Raw genomic sequence first — 17,954 nt, 5'->3', positions numbered from 1 at the left:
GATACAAACAGATTTCCGATTTCCACTGTGAACACGGATCTACGTCCTCGGGCAACATATCACATTTCCAAAGACAGTCGCCGCGATTATCATTACCCTATGAAATTATCAGTAAGAATTTTGATTAGTACATATGTCCCATCTGGAAGCAATTATCCCCTGAGCATTATCCCCTACTGTGCAAAGTGTTTCACAGTTAACTACGAAAACATTGATTGTTCGACAACTTGCAGAACAAGCAGACGTTTTTGTCACTCTATTCACGTGCAACTGTGCATTTTGTGCACGCATTGCAATCGTCTGTATATTTCATAAATCGTTAAACAAATATTTCCGCAATTTACCACTTTTTCAAACTGATGTGTGATTATTAGATAAGTTGAATTCTTTAGGCGGGAAAACAAGTGTCGTTATTTGATAAACATCGTTTTTTATGAGTGACTTTTGGAATGTACTATTCGCACTGAAGTAAATGTGATATACATATGGTAAGTTGTTATGATAAGTAGTGTTAAAGATAGGTTACTTTGATAACATAAATAGAATGCATATACGCCTGTTTTCGTCACTTGAGATTTTCGCTATGTATTTTTCTTTAAAAAAAGACATGTTTAGGGGCCAGCTGAATTACGCCCTTTTCCATTCTCAATTTTATTAAATATTTTTTGTAGGATCAATTTCTGTCGGAATTTATCAACTTCGTACCCTAGAAAGAGAATTGATTATCTATTTTACACATGTTCATTTGGTTAACGCATTTTGGTACTTTGGTGATTTTAATTCAAGTTTTTCTTTTCATGAAATTTGTTTTTTACATTAACTATTTAGAACTCATTACAAATTACAAATCTTGCTGGTCGTCCCTCCGTATTGTTGTCGATTTATTTCTACTTTTTTTGGCTCTAACTAATACTTGGAAACATTTACCACATTGACATGTTTATACTAACCTGCTCACTTTTCATAGTTTATTCTAAAAATAAATATATATTTTATAACCAAAACTTTAGCAGACTTTGTATTATACTAAAAATTTGGAAACATTATTCAAAGGGGTTGACTGATTAAACACACACCCCTTACAACAACTCTCGATGTAATGTCATTTTTACATTTATATGTTTTTGTTCACAATTCAGTCGTCATAAAGTATGTCCAGATACAATAATGTTAATTTATCAAAATTGTCACAAAACTTTGAGAAACGAAGGTGTCAGTACAAAATTTTGAGCAAAGGTTATATCTATAACACTAAATAAATGCCTACAAGGGACAGATCAAAGTTTGTTGAAAAATTCTGCTATTATCTTATATGCATTGTTATTAAATTAAGTCTTCATAACTTCTTTTTGAAATTTCTAAATGGTTAATTTCCCCCCTAGTAGCAATGAAATGTACATCAATGGGCGTTTTTCTATTGTTTGATTTTATTTATGTTGAGAAGAGAGGGATATATTTCCACCTTTGTGTTTACTGTCACATTTGTCAAGAAATGCCCAATGGGTCCATTCAAAAAAGATACATGTACATTTTGTAGTATGTGGTCAAAAGATCATCCTTTGAAAAAAAAACTTTGTCATCATTTGTGTAGTCCGGCTTGATCCATACGGCATAAATACCAATGATCTAAGACTTATAAATGTAGTATATCAATGTAAATTTACTTATAGTTGACAACCTCGTACATATCCAATGTATCATACCTTTTTGATCAAACCTTTTTTCAATTTAACTAAAGAAAAGAGATAAATTGATTGTTTGCTTAAATATTCCATTAAGAAATGTTTCCCATGTTAACAAAAAAATTATTTTACTAAAGTTTTACCTCCTTATAACGACGCACACAAAAAGTTCCATAGTTCCAAAGTTTTTGAAAAGTCATTTCGAATCATTTGACCAAGGATTTGTGTAGTCTTACTATACAAACTTACTGTACAAATCCTTGATTTGACTGTTATAACATTTACATGTCTGACATATTTTGCACACTATTGGACACACCATGGAAATATTGTCAATATAATACTTCCATGGACAGACAAACGAAAAATGTATTTCGGACAAACAACTGTCTAACATTCTTTTCAAGAACTTTATATAGCTACCAAATAAGAAAACATCATTGAGCTAACGATATGATAATAGGGCAAAAATATCAGAGACATACATATACTGTCTGACATTTGGTTGGGTCGTTGTCTCTTTGACATATTCCCCATTTCCATTCTCAATTTTGTATTTATATACCTCTGAAAATATTGAATGTTTATCGTTCTTGATGTTGTAAGAAAAATAATGTTATAAATACAATAATCGATATGGATATGTTAATACATATATTCTTTTATGTAACAGTTGTTTCAATAAGTCGTGGAAGTGTTTCATACGGTATGTTATTACATGTTTTACGTTTGTTACACCAGCAATATCATTAATATTATCCCTCGTGAGGTAAAGTCTTCTAGTATGCTTTATAAACTGCAAAGCCCGGTAGAACCAACTACAAAGCAAATGTATAATTCCCGACTTTGGACCTTTTGAAACCAGACAGACGGTAGCGTAATCGATCTGGAACTTCAATGCTGCAAACATCCAGCCGACACGCATCACTGAATCTAATCATTTCTACGTTCATAATGATGTGCAGTTCGATAATTTAATTACGCATCGCTGATAACATTTTTACATGTCTCATATGGTTCGATGAAGTCACAATCAATATGTTGATAGTCTGTTATTATTTTGAATTCTTTATTGATCGTTATACTTTCTCGTTTTAAAGTCACAATTCAAGGACAGGTAATCTTTATCACAGGTAAGAAATATGTTTGTCAAGTCGCCGGTATCTTATGTAATAAACATGTCAATGGCGGGCGTCTAGTCTTTTTAAAAAAGTGTTTAACAAGCAATTTTTAATGTATTATTATTTCAAAAGTTCAACCGTCAACAAAGTTTCTTTGTTTACTTGCGTATAAACTCAGAGTTCGGAAATGAAAGTTAAACATCCCGTTTCAGTTTTTCGCCGAGATGTTATTTTAAAAGCATCTGCTTCGTCCAAAAAACACTCTGATCGAGGAGAATTAAAACTCCTCTAGTTGCAAAACTTCGAATTAGGGTTCAAATCTTATTTATTCAAAAGACAAGTAATTTTCTATATAGTCCCATCATGACTAATCTATAGTCGGTGTAGTATAAAGTAATGAGCACAGAAACTGCTGGACTAAAATGCATCAAAGTAATCATGACAATAACCATAGTCTATGATAAGCAAGGGCGGATCCAGCCATTTTATAAAGGGGGGTTCCTAACCCAGGACAAAAGGGGGGTTCCAATTACATGTCCCCATTCAAATGCATTGATCGTCCAAAAAAGGGGGTTCCAACCCCCAACCCCCCCCCCCCCCCCCCTCTGGATCCGCGCCTGATAAGTACATTCCTTTGCTTAAGACATTTGTGTAAAGGTAACAGATAGACAGGTAAGGGTAAGTATATGATTTGGATGAGTGATGCGAATTAGTGTTTTACGAACAGTGAGAAATACTGCATGCGTATACCAATACAAGAACATGCTAATGTGATATAATATGATATTAATCCTTTTTTTACTTGCTCGAGACCAGGAATCGGAGTTCTCTCGTTTTATGTCAATACGCAATACACAACGAGACCAACGACTGTGCATGCTTTTATCGTCTCCATATAAATGGGTTTTTTGTACTGTGTGTTGCCATTTCGAATTTGGAAATTATGTCCGTATTTAGTTGTAATACCACCGAATCATACTACGTCTGATGGTTATTAACTTATTATCTTATATGCATTGAAATATTATTTGACATTTTGACTACAGTACGGGATAAGATAACCTTAACTCGTGCCAAGAACTTTTTGAAACAAAGATAACTTCTGTACAATTTTTTAAAAAAAATATGTAAATTTAACAGTTAATCAATGATGGTATCACACCTATATATAGGCCGTAAATATTTTGTTTTCTCTGTAAACTCCGAACCTCTTTTCCATTTTCAAGAAAAGCAAGATTGAGGTGCCCCGGTACATGTGTATTTTAGATTATAAAACATGTGCCAGCATAAACTAGAACATTTTTTTCATTTAAGGTCGTACTTGCTGTTGATTGATGAGCCAGTGAAAGTTTATTTGAATTTTAGAGTACATTTTAATGTTAATTGTATGTATTTTACATGTGTAATCTACATAGCAAGTCATGTATAAATCCTGCTAACAAGCACAAAAATACAAATATGCATTTATAATATAAATATACGAAGCGATACTAGAATGTTTTCTCTTGACAAATGCGTTATAACTTATCATTTAATGGTCAACTTTGAACAACAAGCCAATTTTATTTACTTTCCAATGTCTCAGTTATATTAAATATATATGCACCTTTTTCTACAGAATTATGTTCTGAAGTTGTCGACGGGAATTTTTTATCAGTGTTCTCCTACTTGCAAAAACTTTGATCGAACCCTCTTTTTATACATGACTATGATTATTCCGTCAACAGAAAGATGGGCGTAAGAAAAGTCTTAAAACTGGCTTTGTGTGGCTTTCTTTCTTTTCTTTTTCTATCCCTTTAGTCGAATATTTCCTCAAGTCTTTAAGTATATATTAGCCTTGGTTTGCAATCTCAAAGGTTAGAGCGCTCCTGTGTGGTAAATGGAAATCTAGAAGCACAAAATTTATAAAAACGTTACTTTCTCTTTCTATGAACTTCAAGCTAAAATTTGCCTTTTTATAAAGATCCTGATTATGTATGAATGTCAAATCAAAACAAGAATTAATATGGAGCATGATTTATAACATAAATTGACAAAAAACAATACAATAAAATAAATTTGCATAAAAGTTCAAGTTGCTTGTTGTATTTACTTTGATACACGTATTTGTTAGTTATTAAATTCAGTGAATAATCAGACATTTTTGTAATACACCTATAATATCAATCCCAATTTCTTTATAAAATCTTTTATCATGTCAAATCTTGTGATTTTAATAGACAACGCTGTCATCCTGCGGCATAAATCAAAGGTTTTTTGTATTACATAAATTTCTAGACAAACAATTACCTTTCAGTGCATATGCATAATACACAACTACCGGTGTTTAGAACAAGGTAAGTCAAAAATCTATAATTGCACTACTATACGAATTTTATGGGCATTTAAAAGCCATACCGTGACGGGTTTTTAAACATTTAAAGTCAGCCTTCTTTACCATTCAAATTTAAATTTCTTACTGTTTTTCGTAGGTTAGACTACTCAGTGTATTGGAGGAGAAGCTAGCGGAACGGATATATTTTCATTGCTTTTCAATGAAGCATAACCCAAGAGGTACGTCCGAATAGTGTTTAGTGAGACCCACATTCCTGTTTTGATTGGTAAATACTGATTCATTCATACATAAACTATTGTACAGATTTATTTATTGAGAGATTTAATACTTCTCACTACTGTGTGTATTACAGCATTGTATAGCGTGGGTGACATTTACATTTTACTGTATTAGAGGACCGGTGCATAAATTTACTTGACAGTAGCCTGGATTTATTATGTGAAGCTGGATTCATAGGAGACCAGACTGTAGTATAAGAATTTCGGATTAATACCGTCAAGTGCAAATCAATTCAAATACGGAACCTTGGAGTACATATGTGAAGCTGAAGTTATATGATATTATAAGAATTTCGGAATAATACCATCAAGTGCAAATCAATTCAAATAAGGAACCTTGGAGTTCATATGCAAATTATCTAGTGAATTAAATCAAAGATTTTTACTACAATAAAAGGAAATACATACTCAATTGGACAACTTGAGGTAACAAAACCAAAACTTTTGAGATTACGTGATAAGAGAACTAGTTTATTTAATCTTTAGGCTTACACGTAAACATTTAAACTTCATTAAATTTGTTGTTTATGTAAACGATTCGATAGTCTGTAGCGATCTTTTTAATTGATCATTTGTGAAAGTTTCGTTTGTTTTTGATTATATAATGAAATCCATTTAAATTTAGAAATCCAAAACTACATTGATTTTCCAAATATGGGGTTTGTTCCTCTTTATTGCTTATTAGGGACACTGCTTTTTGCAGTCCCTTCCGACTCTTTCGGCATGAACGGTCAGAAAAACTCTTATACTCGATTCCCAAAATGGAATGCCTGTGTCAATGCTTCCATTGCTTTCGAATTCAGAACGGATCAAGCTGATTCCCTCCTCATGTATACGGACGACAAAGGCGACAACGTAACAAATAATTTCTTTATGGTCGTACTAGAAGGGGGGAGTGTGGTATTAACGTACAAAATTGATGATAAGATGGACGGCAGTATCAACATCAAGCTCGGACCTGGGCTAAACGACAATCGTTGGCATACTGTCAAAGTTCAGAGAAACCGTCTTGAGACCATTCTGACCGTGGATCAGAATTCCGATAGTAGGATATCATTAGACGAAGATATTCATTTTGCTCACATCCCTGAAAACAACGATGTATTCTTTGGAGGTCTTCCGCAGGATCACTTCCGAACGAAGCTTAGATACTTGGCACTGCCATCTGTTATGTTTAAAAACGTTTTCCGAGGTGACATCCGAAACGTTCTTTATTACAACTGCACCTGTAAGCCTGTTCGAGGAGAGATGCTCGACAGCCTAAACGTAGATAATCGTCGACCTGAAGCTTGTGCGGCCAGAAACCCGTGTGGTGAGGCTCTGTGCATTAGCTCTGATAGAGGGTCCCAGTGTAAAGTGGTAGATACCGGATGCGGAAGTGGTGAGTACTATTTTTTTGGTTAGGCGATGTCGGGAGAAGAAGCAACCAATGTCTCCTCTTTGCGAACAAGAAGTTTTCCTTTTCTTTTCTGTTTCTATTCTTTTTTTATTTTCAGTATTGACAATTAGTGTTGCGTTAGGAGAAAGCTGAAAAAAATCAGGCTTCAGTAAATACATTTGAATAACCCAAAGACACAGACTAAAGAATATTGAATAAAACATACAGAATATAGGCCCATAATATGAAAAATAGACACAAACAAAGAAAACAAAACAAAAGGGGGCTAAAACTCAATGGAAAGAGGTCATAAAATTAAGAATAGCAAGAGAAAAATGGCCCAAAACAATTAAAGATTACAGAACTAAGGACCCCTCATCAAGACTCTCATAACCGTTACTGTGGACACACATTAGATTGAAAGTTACTTTGCATTTTATTTAAGATAGTATTTAAAATTGCAGATATTATACATTACTGTATTGTGTATGAGTTGGGTCCCTTTGGGGATTGTGGTATTCAGAGGTATCAACACCATGTGCCAGCGTATAATATTCACTTCCTTGAACATTTCTGACCAAAGATGTTTGATCTAATCATCTGCACCTTTCAATGATGTTTTTGCTTAGATGACAAAAACAAAATTTTCACTGTAAATTTATATCCCATTGAGGCTATTATATCACAAAAAAGATATTATATAACCAATATTAGGTAACTGACTCTAACCTCTTAATATTGAATTAACTGCTTGTTAAAAAAAATAAGCATTGAAATATGAACTTGTTACACAAATCAGTGGACAAAAACTTTGAACTGTTCTTTAAACTGATAGAATAGCTCGTTAGGGTCCGCTAATTGACCCTTTTGTAGTGCTTACAATTTGGGTGCTTTATTAAAGATAATAACGTAAGAGCTTTGTAAGTATTATTAACACGATATCATATAGAATATACAAAATTTTCTCCTTAAAATGATTTATATAAACCGTCAAATGGTTATACAAGAACGCAATTATTCGTAATGCATTTTCCATACTAAGGGTATACCAGTGGTGTTCTGTATTTTATTTCTCAAAACTACACAATCTAGGATCATACGGGTAGCAGTTCCTTTTACTAAAAATACCAGTTTTGCATAATAACCCCAAAAATATACATGGTCATAATTTGTATTGCTCCTACGTGCAAAAATGGAAGATATTTTCTAAACTTTATAAAATGTGAATTTGATTTTCTCAAGTTTTAAAACCTAAATGGATAGAAGCTTTGGGTTAAAAGTAATTCAAATCCTGTATCATTCAATTAGAAGCCGTACATTATATTCTGAGTACCACAAAGTTATACTAATATCATTCACAAATTTCATCCAAGAAGTCATATACATTGTGCTATTGACTCAGTTCCAAAATCATTAGCGTCTTGACTGCCAACAGAAAACATTTAATATCTTTCTCTTACTGCACATTATATACATGTTCTTATTTAATAGTAGATAAAATTAATCAAATAAATGTGAAATGCTACATTTTCGCAAGTAGATGTAATCTTTTCTGTCAAAATAAACACCTACCGTCCTTTTTCAAAACAATAGTTAACACATTCTTACACTATGATGTCATTGGATATGACCATATATTAATAGGAATAATATCAGGTATAATTCAGATAAACCAAATCGGAATAACGGTTTAGAAGTATCACTTATATCCTCCGTTCAAAGAACTTAGCATGAATGATCACTATGCACTATACGATCTCTCTCAATTGAAATGAAAATCAAGCATACTCGAAATTAAAATGAAATATCTGCCAATGGACTTCAGATGTTCGATTAATTAATCTTAAATATAATCATGGTCACTTGATTATTTGCTCATAATTATCTGGTAATTGCTGGTTGTCAATACTGCAGGTAGGAAGGCGAATAAAAGAGGTGGTCCCGGGGTTGGACCCACCTTTTTTCAACGTTGTAGCATTTGAATTGGGACATATATTTTGACCCCCTTTCATCCTTGGTTGAGGACCCCTTTTATGGCTGGACACCCCCCCCCCCCCCCCCCCCCCCCCCCTGGTATTCATTGTAAATATACGAACAAAAGAGAGACGAAATATACCACAAGGAAATTCAAAACTCACAAGTCGAAAATAAACTGACAACGCCAAGGCAAAAAAAATATTAAAAGAGTAACAGTAATTGCAGATAACTGAAAGGGTTAGATCCTGCTCCACATGTGGAACATAGTAACACGTGAAATTATTATAAGTGTATGGTGTTGCCAAAAAACAATTGAATTAGGTTTGTGAAACAAAACAAAATCAAGTACATACAACTAACATACGTATAATAAAGGAAACGTTTCTGATTTGAATGATTGTTCTAAACTAAGAAATATCATTTAATCATGTTTGGTGGTGATACACTCATGGCATATGAATTTTAATATTTTTTGTGTACAATTTCCGGTCCCCAATAATAATGTACTCGCCAAATAGCTATTTACAATTAAACACTTTTTATTTTGATTATGAAAGTTCTTATAAACATATTTTTACAGCATATTTAAACCGCAGACATAATTTGTACGCTTAATTTTTCGGTTCAGAGATTATGTTTTATAGACATGATTCACACTTGTGTAGGTTTTACATGAAATACATGTACCTTTTTACACATCATACATGTAGGTGCAGTTCGAAATGAAAACAAACTTCAGAATTGCAGCATAAACGTGTGTAGGTTTTACATAAAACACATGTACATTTTTACACATCATACATGTAGGTGTAGTTCGAAATGACAACAAAGGATCACAGCCTACACGTGTGTATATGAAGAATACTAGAGAAACAACGTTTAACTCGAAGATATTGCCAAATTATAAGTAGTTATCCAAAATATAATAAGAAAAATACAAACATGATAAAGGCTTCAACAAAATCGAAACCGAAATCTTCTGTTATATGTAAGCTACCAATCTGAACGACATTTTGATTTTTATGTCCTACCTACGATAGTAGAGGGGCATTATGTTTTCTGGTCTGTTCGTTCGTTCGTTCTACTGTTCGTTTGTTCATTCGTCCGTTCGTCTGTCCCGTTTCAGGTTAAAGTTTTGGGTCAGGGTAGTTTTTGATGAAGTTGAAGTCCAATCAAATTCAAACTTAGTACGCATGTTCCCTATGATCTTTTATTTTTTTATGCCAAATTAGATTTTTGACCCCAATTTCCCAATCCACTGAACATAGAAAATGATAGTTCAAGTTTCAGGTTAAAGTTTTTGGTCAAGGTAGTTTTTGATGAACTTGAAGTCCAATCAACTTGAGACTTAGTACACATGTTCCCTATGATATGATCATTCTTATTGCAGTGCCAAATCCCACTTTTACGGTCCACCGAACATAGAAATTGATAGTGCAAGTGGGCCGTCCGTGTACTGTGGACACATTCTTGTTAAGTTTGATTCACTCAAAGTTGTTTTACTTCAAGTTTAATCAGAGTATAAACAATATACACGTATGAATGAAGTCGTGTATAAGGTTAAAATAAGAATAGGGAGTAATGGGCCAACACATAAAGAAAAGAAACGTATGGACAAAAAAAAAGTTACTGCACATATTCCCAATCCGATACGAATAATTCTTTTGGATTTCAAAGTTGTATAAAACCTGTGATTTAGTTTTGTTCAACAGTTCAATAAAGTTATGGTTTTATAGTACATGTAAAAAACGACATATTGGCCTTTAACAGATATAGATACAAAAGTGTTGAAAGTATTTCAAGTTTATTGTAGATTTATCAATTTTCAATTTTCACATTCGGATTTCGTTGCAAACAAAGTGGAGGGAAGGTCTCGGAATTATAATTCTTCAATCTGCATTTATCACTTACAAGTACTTGTTCAGTTCGTTGTGACAGTCGAACATATCTACATGCGATGTGTATCACCATAAATACATTATATTTACATGTTTTATGTATAATTAATGAAGTGTCGAACAGTCACACCTGTTAAATATCTACCTACCTGTAAAATTATCTTTACAAATATTAGGATCAACATAGATTTTGGTCTAAAGACATTGAAGGTCTTTACTTACTGGATATAAGTATGACAAGTGGATTTAAAATGATTAACGTTTAAGAACTGCCCATCTTTTTATCAATGAATACGGCTTTCTTATACGGTGTGTCAGAGGCTTTTTGTTTGTTTATTGTTTTGTCATAAGGCCTTTGCAATTGGGTTTCTCGTTTCACTTTTTGTATAAAGTCTGACGATAGAGTATTTGTTTTCCTCATTGTTGAAGGCCGAACGATGACATATACTTTTTTTTCAGGTCATTCGGAGTCGGATGAATATTTGTCATATATCACATCTAATATTTTTTTTTGCTTTATGGGAGATCGTCATTTTTGAATGAAAATTGGAATAAAAATTACAGAACAAAAAACGGCTTATAAAACTATATTTCACTATAGTATATGATGCAAATTCTTGTCTAAATTTGATGAATCAACAACATTGTGCTTCTGAATTATGCATATAAACAGCCTCATCTTTTAAACAAGTCATGCTTATCGAAATTATAAGTAGTAAAACTAGATTTAACAGTAGATCTAAAACTTTATATCACAGTTAAATCTACTGAAGCATGTCACCAACAGAGATACGTTGTAATTACACTGGTATGAGACTTTGTCCGAACTCTATATATTATATTAGTTAAACAGGTGTAAAACTCTACATAAAGTCTGTTATATAAGACCAATAGGTATCAAGAAGGTGGGATTAAAGTGTACTATCATTTTAATCATTTAAACCTGTTTGAACTGTGGTCTTTTAAGGATAAATGAATCAAAAGGGGCGTATTCCTTTGCCCCATATCAATAATTCGTACATAAAAAATAACATAAAATATAGCGTTCCTTATATCCGATTTCAATACAGACTTGTCTCTTGCCTCCTGAATTTGCAAAATTGTGGCCTTTAATCTGAAAAGAAAAGAAAAATTAACTTGTACATTTTAAATGGTCACAGTTTATTTCAAAACAGAATCAATACAGCTTATACATCATAAATATAAACATGGTACTTTTAGTCATGAATATGCATATACTATTTGCCACTGGACATTAAGCAATAAACACTTAATTAATCCTTCTATCCCCACTTCACATGTTATGGTCTGAATGGGATTTATGGAATTCAGCATAATAGACAAAAAAAAAAGTGCAGAAAAGGACAAAAAGTAAAGAAAAGAAAAAAAGACCAAACACAGACACACAAAATAAATAATAGAAAATACTTAGGTGCTGAAATATAAAAAATAGAAAGTTGTGGTCAAAATAAATAAAGAATATTTAAAAATGGTGTAAACAGTAAAGAAATCAATTACCCTTACTACATGTACTAGACTTTTTCTAGTTTCATGACTATGTAGAATGTAAATTTCTTCATTATCATTCACATTTCTGCACTCGTCTTTATGTATGAATAGTCTGCATCGTTTTACCTGCATCTTTTGATGATGTTACATATGAACCATGTTAATATCATTAACACTATGATGATGTAGTAGATTATTCTATCATAATGACTCGTTCTTATCTCTGAATCATTTGTATGTATCTACATGGTGCCAAATGTAACATGTAACATTGTATTGTACTTAACCCTTTACCACCTATATAAAATTGAGAATGAAAATGGGGAATGTATCAAAGAGACAACAACCCGACCATATAAAAACAACAGCGTAAGGTCACCAACAGGTCTTCAATGAAACGAGAAATTCCCGCACCCGGAGGCGTCCTTCAGCTGGCCCCTAAACAAATATATACTAGTTCAGTGATAATGAACGCCATACTAATTTCCAAATTGTACACAAGAAACTAAAATTAGAATAATACTAACCCGAATAATTCAGTCGTTATATTCCGCTGATCTACGAAGGCTACATTAACGCCTGAACGTCTTCCTCGTTCAAAACCGTCAACCGGAAAATTCACACCGCTTTGCAATATGGGAATTTCGATTTAAATTGGCAGCTAAGGAAGGAGGAGTTCCAGATGTTAATTGATGTTAAATGATGTTAACTGATGTTAATTGGTGTTAATTAATTATTATCGGATTTGTGTTAATTGAACACACGTGCTTGGTAAGACAATTACAAGACAGTTGCGCAGACTCATTATCCTGATCGCCGCCGATTGGCTCTCTCTCACAGAGAGCAGGCGACGCGGCCAATGATCATAAAGAGTTCAAGCCCTCGTGTGGGAGAAAATCGGACACGGAAAGGGCTTGAATTATTCGAGTTAGAATAATACAAGACTAACAAAGACCAGATCGAGGCTCCTGACTTGGGACAGGCGCAAAAATGCGGCGGGGTCAAACATGTTTATGAGATCTCAATCCTCCTCCTATACCTCAAGCCAATGTAGAAAAGTAAATGTACATGTATTTACCTAATTGCCTGAAGAAATAGATGTAACAATGGTACAAGAAAATGCATGAGGAAATTATGTTTTGGGTCACTTTATTTAATGTTGTTAAAATCGAATTATGTGTTATTGTGGGTCAAAATCCCCCACTTGTCTCAGTTTTTCGGGTTTTTCGTGGAATGTTGTTTGTCATTCTTTTCTTTTCTTTCCTGTTTCCTTCTTTGACTTTATAACTTCTGATTGTTCCCTCTCATTGTAACTTCATATATACTTAATAAACACATTTGTGTCGTTTGAATAACTATTGAAGGGGTCAATTGGACGTGTCAATACCGCAGAATGAGACAAAAATTTATTGTCAATCTAAAGTGTTATGTTTATGTTAAATCATATATCCTACAATCGGCCTAAATGATTTTACAAATTACATTTATGCAAATAAATATTTGCTTAAATTGTACTTGAAACTTGAACTTTTTATTGTCTCAAAGACACACTATGGTATGTAAATATGAACAAATAAAATGCACATGTATGACAACTTATAATGTATGGAGTGTTAATAAAATTCATGTAAGAGATAAACCTAAGAATATATGATTTTACAATAGTGCAACAGTTAAGTATAATGTACAGACAGTATGAGGTTCCTTTTATCTAGCTACGGAAAAGTTAGAAGTTGCTGTTATCGTCAAAGTTCATTTTCGAGATCCTCTCTGCGGTACGCATTTAGTCCAAGTATGACCCCTTTAAAAATCTCGTGTTGTCCTGTTTCTAAAGTGATATATAAATATTTTCCGTCGGCGTTCTTAGTTTAAGATGCCAGTGCAAGAAAGTTGATTGGTTGATTGTTGGCACACATAGGGTTTGTGACGCTGAGAAGTAATTTATAATGGAATTGCGTTCCCAGTGGCGGATCCAAAAGGGGGGGTCCGGGGTTGGAAACCCCCCCCCCTCTTTTTTTGCCGATCAATGCATTTGAATGGGGACATATAGTTGGAACTCCCCCCTTTATCCTGGGTTGGGAACCCCCCTTTTTAAAATGGCTGGATCCGCCCTGGTTCCTATACCATTTTGTAGCCACATAATTCATGGTATATAATAAAATATAAGCAGAATGAGAGCGAATAGATGTACATTCATCATTGGTAGTTTGCTTTTTTGCCAAAAGCTACAGATATATTTCCTGTATGCAGAAGTTTTTATAGTCTTAATGTTTTGTTTCAGATACAATTAGTATCCATCATATGGTACTATAACTTGTACTCTTGTTCATACATATGTTAATCAACCTATTTCAGAGGCTCTAATATAATATAAAGAAGGAAAGAGAGAAAGAATACAATTGAAAACTCTTCGTAAAATGAAAGAAAACTTTCATAGCATACTGCTAGTGTTTTTTTCTCTTTTGAAAAGGCATTTATACATTGATATATAAAAAAGAAGATGTGGATATAGGAAGATGTGGTGTGGGTGCCAATGAGACAACTCTCCATCCAAATAACAATTTATAAAAGTAAACCATTATAGGTCAATGTACGGCCTTCAACACGGAGCCTTGGCTCACACCGAACACCAAGCTATAAAGGGCTCCAAATTACTAGTGTAAAACCATTCAAACGGGAAAACCAACCGATCTAATTTGTACTCCACAAGAGAACAAAATAACACAGAAATTAACAACTATAGGTCATCGTACGGTCTTCAACAATGAACAAAGCCCATACCGCATAGTCAGCTATAAAAGGCCCCAAAATGACAATGTAAAACAATTCAAACGCTCAGAGTCCCTATTCAAATAAAACAATTTTAAACACCAAGGTAAAGGATTTTTTTCGACTTCGGCGCGAAATAATGTCAATTTAAGGAGTCGATCCCATTGGGTCACCATAAACATACGATATCAGAGACGGATTTAGAGGATGCAGCGGCCCGGCTCCCCACGCATTATTGAGCTACACATCTGATTAATGCGGAGTTTGTTCCAAGTCCAGCATCTTACTTCTGAAAAGCTAAATATGTAAGCTCTTAACCAAACATTCCAAAATTTGAAATTCATTTTATTTTTTAAATTAAAGGAAGCCACCCAAAAATCTGAAGGTGAAAATTCTTCTTGACTCTTGATTTTTATTCACTTTGCATTAACCTTGTCTGAAAACAGTATTAAGTAGGCCATTGTGTCTTTGGCACTAACTCCACTCTCTACCTTGATGTTAGATCTACAAGTATACTATCATATCTTCTCTTTTCCATTAGTTTTAACGATCATTGATTGTGTTCAGTGATTAAAGTAGCACGCCAAGTCATCATATATTATGATGTACAAAGTATATACTTATATCTTTGAAGTTTTAGGTGCTTATTATTTATTTTTATGTTCAATATGAGTTATTTTTTAAAAAAAACTGAAGACAGAATTTAAGACAAATGTTTGTATAATGTATGGATTCTAATATATTTTCTTGAGCATAGTTCAAAAATTACTGAAATTATAAACTAAATTTCAAAGAATAAGTCGCTCACTACCATACCTACACAGCTACTTTTGCATAGGTATTATTTCTGTACTAAAATATGTAGTACTGGAAATTTACTTTTAATATTCAGTACTATTTTGTTACATTAAAATTGTTGTAATATTTAGGTACCTGATTTTTGGTTACTACCGTTACATTTTCAGAAAATTTGAAAGTTTTTCTATTTCAAATATCTTAAAATTTTGATTTTCAAACATGGAATATTGTGATTATTTTTGTACCAAAATATTTATTACAAATCAAGTACTGTAAAATACAAGTACATAAATATTACAATAATTTTAAAGTAAAGAAATAGTACGAAATATTAGAAGTAAATTACTAGTACTACAAATTTTTAGTGCAGAAATAGTACCTTTGCAAAAGTAGCTGTGTATAAGTAAATAATAATGGTGATGATAATGCATGGCTGCTTAAGGTGGTACCCAACACTTTCCCTAAATTTAATTTGGCTCGTTTAATTTTCATAAAATTTTGACAAAGTATTTACTTTGACGCTTTTACAAAAATATAAAAAATTCAAAAAATTTGAACCAAGCGTTTTATCAGAAAAATTACACTGGTTATATAGCAGTTTTACAAACACTAATTTTGATCATTGAGAAGCTTTACATTGCATTCACAATGCAACGTAATTGAAACGTTTAGCTGATATTACAGAGTTATCTCTCTGTAGTGTTACGTACCACCTTAACGTACAGCGGGAAAGTAATATGCATATTCTGGACGAAAATATGTTAATGTAATGTGAATATTAATTAAGTAATGGACATGTGGGTACATGTAAGTGGGTAAGCGCCTATAAGACAGCAATGAACTGCCAGAAATAACAGAAAAACTATCATTGATTTATAATTGTAATCCAAAATTGAGCCTTAAAGAATAGACAAGTACAAATATTGTCAATACTAATTCATTCCAAGGCCTTATAACCCGTGGATAAATTGAACTAAAATTATTACAGATCTGCATGATACCAACGCCCAATTCATTAAATAATATGCATACATATACATTTGTAACACATAAATGCCAAGAATTCACAGTAAAGATACGAAATTGAAATGATTTTAATCTCTTTCTAAAAGATTGCAAGTACATTGTAAATAAAAAGTAAATACAGATAAGTAGTGAAAGGATCAAGCTGTATACTTTCTTGGTCTTACACCTTGCTTTGACATTGTTGTTGTACTAAACATTCGTCAAGAAACATAATGTACTATTCTTATGGATTGTTACAATGATTGATTGATTCATTATGTTTAACGCCACTTTCAAAATTATTGGCTTTTTCGCAGCGATCAGTTTTTATTGTCGGCGGAAACCAGAGTTATCGGAGAGAACCACCGATATCAGTGGCGGATTCAGAATTTTTCATAAGTGGGGGCCCACTGACTGCCTAAGAGGGGGCCCGCTCCAGTCAGGCTTCAGTGATTCCCTATATAAGCAACCATTTATTCCCAAAAATTTAGGGGGGCCAGGGGGCCCGGGCCCTCCCCCTGAATCCGCCTCTCGATATAGAAGACAAACTAGACACAGATGCACGTGCATCATTACAGATTAAACACATAAATGAGCTTTAGATTCATAAAATAAACAGTTAAAGTTAGCAATCAAAAACTACAAGTCGGAGACAAAACAGAAAAAAACCATGACCATATTCATATTAACTTGATAAACAGGTTCTTTTATGTCATGACAGATGATGATCTTTCATCCTTGAACACTCAAGTAATATTGATTTCAATGTCAGCATAAAGAAAAACAAAAAACGAACTTAGCCTCATTGTCCTTATAAATAATTAAAAAATATCGGTTACGAAATTTAAAATCAAGACGTTAAGGTAGATTAAGTGTATTGTAAATCTGGCTAGACATGCAAGAATGATATATACTCTAGTTAATTGTATGGATCTGTCAGATTTATATCAAAAGCCTTCAATTTTGTCATTTTAGAATTTCAGTCGCAGTGAGAGCTTTAGCTAGCTATAATCCCAGGTTTAATTCACAATTTCTACATAAGAAAATGACTGTGTCAAGTCAGAAATATTACAATTGTTATCAATTAGTTTGATGTGTTTGAGCTTTTGATTTTGCTATTTGATTACGAACTTTCTGTTTAGGATTACCCTCGGGCTGTAGTTTTGATATTTTACGTTTTAATTTTATTTCAATTTTAAATTTT

At 33.0% G+C, this 17,954-nt stretch overlaps 1 protein-coding gene across 6 annotated transcripts in view; it reads left to right on the top strand.

Moving 5' to 3' along the window:
* Nucleotides 1-325: 325 nt before the first annotated feature.
* LOC134695203 (uncharacterized) overlaps nucleotides 326-17,954 on the top strand; it is a 79,947-nt gene continuing 62,318 nt past the window's right edge. For 4 of the 6 annotated variants that reach the window (XM_063556418.1, XM_063556416.1, XM_063556414.1 and 1 more), the window contains exons 1-2: nucleotides 341-488; nucleotides 5,275-6,797. In XM_063556418.1, the coding sequence (XP_063412488.1) occupies nucleotides 6,071-6,797 (727 nt within the window). In that variant the 5' untranslated portion in view covers nucleotides 341-488; nucleotides 5,275-6,070. Of the gene's footprint in view, nucleotides 489-5,274; nucleotides 6,798-17,954 lie in introns of all 6 variants that reach the window. The other 2 variants (XM_063556419.1, XM_063556417.1) reach the window with 2 other exon arrangements.

Source organism: Mytilus trossulus, chromosome 13 (genome assembly GCF_036588685.1).
Source record: "Mytilus trossulus isolate FHL-02 chromosome 13, PNRI_Mtr1.1.1.hap1, whole genome shotgun sequence".
Lineage (NCBI taxonomy): Eukaryota > Metazoa > Mollusca > Bivalvia > Mytilida > Mytilidae > Mytilus > Mytilus trossulus.
Note: the sequence above shows the minus strand (reverse complement) of the source record. Positions and strands in the feature narration are given on the sequence as shown.